This window comes from Pinus tabuliformis, chromosome 7 (assembly GCF_031772625.1).
Source record: "Pinus tabuliformis cultivar Carrire ecotype Pingquan chromosome 7, CPIR1, whole genome shotgun sequence".
Taxonomy (NCBI): Eukaryota; Viridiplantae; Streptophyta; class Pinopsida; order Pinales; family Pinaceae; genus Pinus; species Pinus tabuliformis.
This window is the reverse complement of record NC_142293.1, coordinates 166182403-166185001: the sequence shown is the minus strand read 5'-3', so window position 1 is coordinate 166185001 and position 2599 is coordinate 166182403. Positions and strand designations below refer to the sequence as shown.

The 2599-nt window shown below is 39.5% G+C and overlaps 1 protein-coding gene across 1 annotated transcript; it reads right to left on the bottom strand.

The window, feature by feature from the left end:
* Positions 1-480: 480 nt before the first annotated feature.
* LOC149246352 (uncharacterized) lies at positions 481-2213 on the bottom strand. Its single transcript, XM_089455676.1, has one exon. The coding sequence runs from the start codon at positions 1954-1956 to the stop codon at positions 754-756; it is 1203 nt and encodes a 400-aa protein (XP_089311802.1). The 5' UTR covers positions 1957-2213; the 3' UTR covers positions 481-753.
* Positions 2214-2599: the final 386 nt, after the last annotated feature.

The window sequence follows — 2599 nt, the reverse complement described above, 5'->3', positions numbered from 1 at the left end:
TGTAGGAAATCCCACAAAAGCATGGGACAACGTAAACACCCTTCATATTCTTCAGGTCCACTGGGTTTTTTTTACAGATCTAAAGAAGCTCAAGATGATATTTAAAGGCCTAAATGTTGAAGCCACCTTCTAAAAACAAATATCGGATGGTATTTAAAGACCTAAATGTTGAAGCCACCTTCTGAAAACAAATGTATTTAGAGTTTTGAAATGTATTTAGATACTCAAAATATAGTCACTTCAAAAAATTTAATCTTTCACTATATTATTTCTATGCAGGATTAATATTTCCATGTATTAAATTTCAAAAACAAATTCCGAATATCATATACAAATCTCTTCACAATTCCAAAACATAATTATGAATTTATTCACATTTAAAAAAACCCAATTTATTATAGATTTATATATTCGTTTTTAAGGTTGAAAATACAATGTATTATAAACATATATACATTTTTAAATTTCAATAATAACATTACACGAATGTATTCACATAATTTATTCACATGTTCAAAGTACAGAACATTTTACTAGTCCTCCCAGGTCATGTCTTTTGACATATCTGATGTCTTATTTCAGTGGTCCTTAATCAAAGCCAACCAGTGAATCTCCGGGGTCTGTAATCAAGGAGTCAACATCCACCTCTAAGTCCATCTACATGTGCAGCGGGATTTATTTTCTGGGGTTTGCCAATCACGATACTTGTCTGACTTCTGCCTATGCGATATTGTTACCATGAAACCAGAAGGCTTATTTTGAAGATCGCCTGTTTTCTCCTTGCCCAGCATTCCCATTGCGACTTCCACTTTGGCGACCTGGGAGAGTCATGTCAGATGCATCTTTTGAACTGCCCTCACCATTATTGCCCTTGCATTTGCCATGACCTTGGCATTCATAGCGACAACCATGGCGTATCGGTTTTGGAGGCTTGTTCCTTGACCTTTCAGGGCTGGAATCAGGGCTGGACTCCAGGAACAGAGCTCTCAAGCATCTCCTCTTCACTGGCGGGTTCGCTGTAACTAACTGAGGAACAGTTAGCGGTTTTCTGGGTCCTTTCTCTACAGGCCGTTCCTTTATTGGCCTAGAAGATTTAACACTGCCATTGGAAATATCCAAACGCACTCCTGGATCTCTACTAGGGCATGAACTATTGTACAAAATAGAATTGTTGGCACCCTGTACATTGCTGTTGACGTAAGTACTCATTGTAGCTCCCCTGGGGTGAGCATTTCTTTTTGTTTTTGGTGTTGGTTTTGCTTCCAAACCAACCTCATTTTTATCATCCTGAAACAATTTATATCCTCTATGGATATCCACCATGCCATCATCGTTCCTCTTCTCGGACCCTAAATCCATGGTGGCCCCTTTGTTCTCTCCTGCCAAAGTGATCACTGTCACGCCCGGTTCATCTCTGGACGTTTTTTCTTCACCCATAGAAGCCTTCCTTTGTGCATTCAGCTCAGCAAGCCTGCAAGCAAGATCAAAGACATCATCCTTAGTTTCTTTCTGAAGGGCCTTCCCATTTCGGCCACTCCTGATCTTCGTTGCTTCATCTGCAATTCCATCTCTCACAGTAATCATCTTTCCATCTTTGTTTTCATTCTTCAATTCAGTAGAAAACAGCCGAGACACAGCAGGGTCCGGAGGCGCAGAGAATTCTTCTTTGTTGGTCTGTGCAACTTCTTGATCATTGGCTTCCGTGTTCCCCATCCAAGGTTGAGGCCGAGGTAACTGAGTCGCAAAACAGGGCTGTCTGCCAGCCTGGCTTCTGTCATCTACACTAGAAATTGAAGATTGCTTCTTCTTGGCATCTGTAGCTTTTGGGCCCGGCTCTGGTGTGGGCATTTGTGGTTGAGGAGCTGCCCCTCCTCTAGATTGTTGTCTACTAAGCCAATTTCCATCTCTCAAGTTACTTATTGAAAAGGAATTCAACGAGTTCCCTGGAGGAAACATTTTCCCCAATTCTTAAACGACAACCAGTAGATTTCTACAAGGAAAATCCAACAGAGATATGATACTTACAATAGCAGAAAATGCTCTCTGAGGCTTACTGTGTTCACAAACTCAATGATTTCTGTTCAGGCTTTGTAATTAATAATTGTGCATAACACACAAACTTCAGATTTATAGAGTTGAAAACTGGACGATTGCTTTGTTTTATGGTGAAGGGTTCTGTATGTAAATTTATTGATGCTTAGCTTCATTTCAGAACCAAATATTTTTGTGAAGGAGGCTGTATGTAAATTTATTGATGCTTAGCTTCCTTTCAGAACCAAAGCATCCATAAGCGGATTATGGTACAAGGCATCGTTATCAGATGCAAAGAACCGTGAAATTTACACACTGCCCACTTCAACCTCAGCATCTCACATGAACTGCTATATCAAGCAAAGAAAATGGCGGTTCTCATGCTTTTTGACTTAAAAAACCATGGGGATTACTGCAAGCTTTTTAAAATTCTTTCTGAGTGGGTGTAGAATATGCTTTTTCTGAGAGTTACCAAAACTTCTTTCAGCATCCAAATGTTCACAAATTCAAACTTTCACATATTCTGCTAATTTTATATTACTAATTATATTGTCCAGAAGGGCCGATG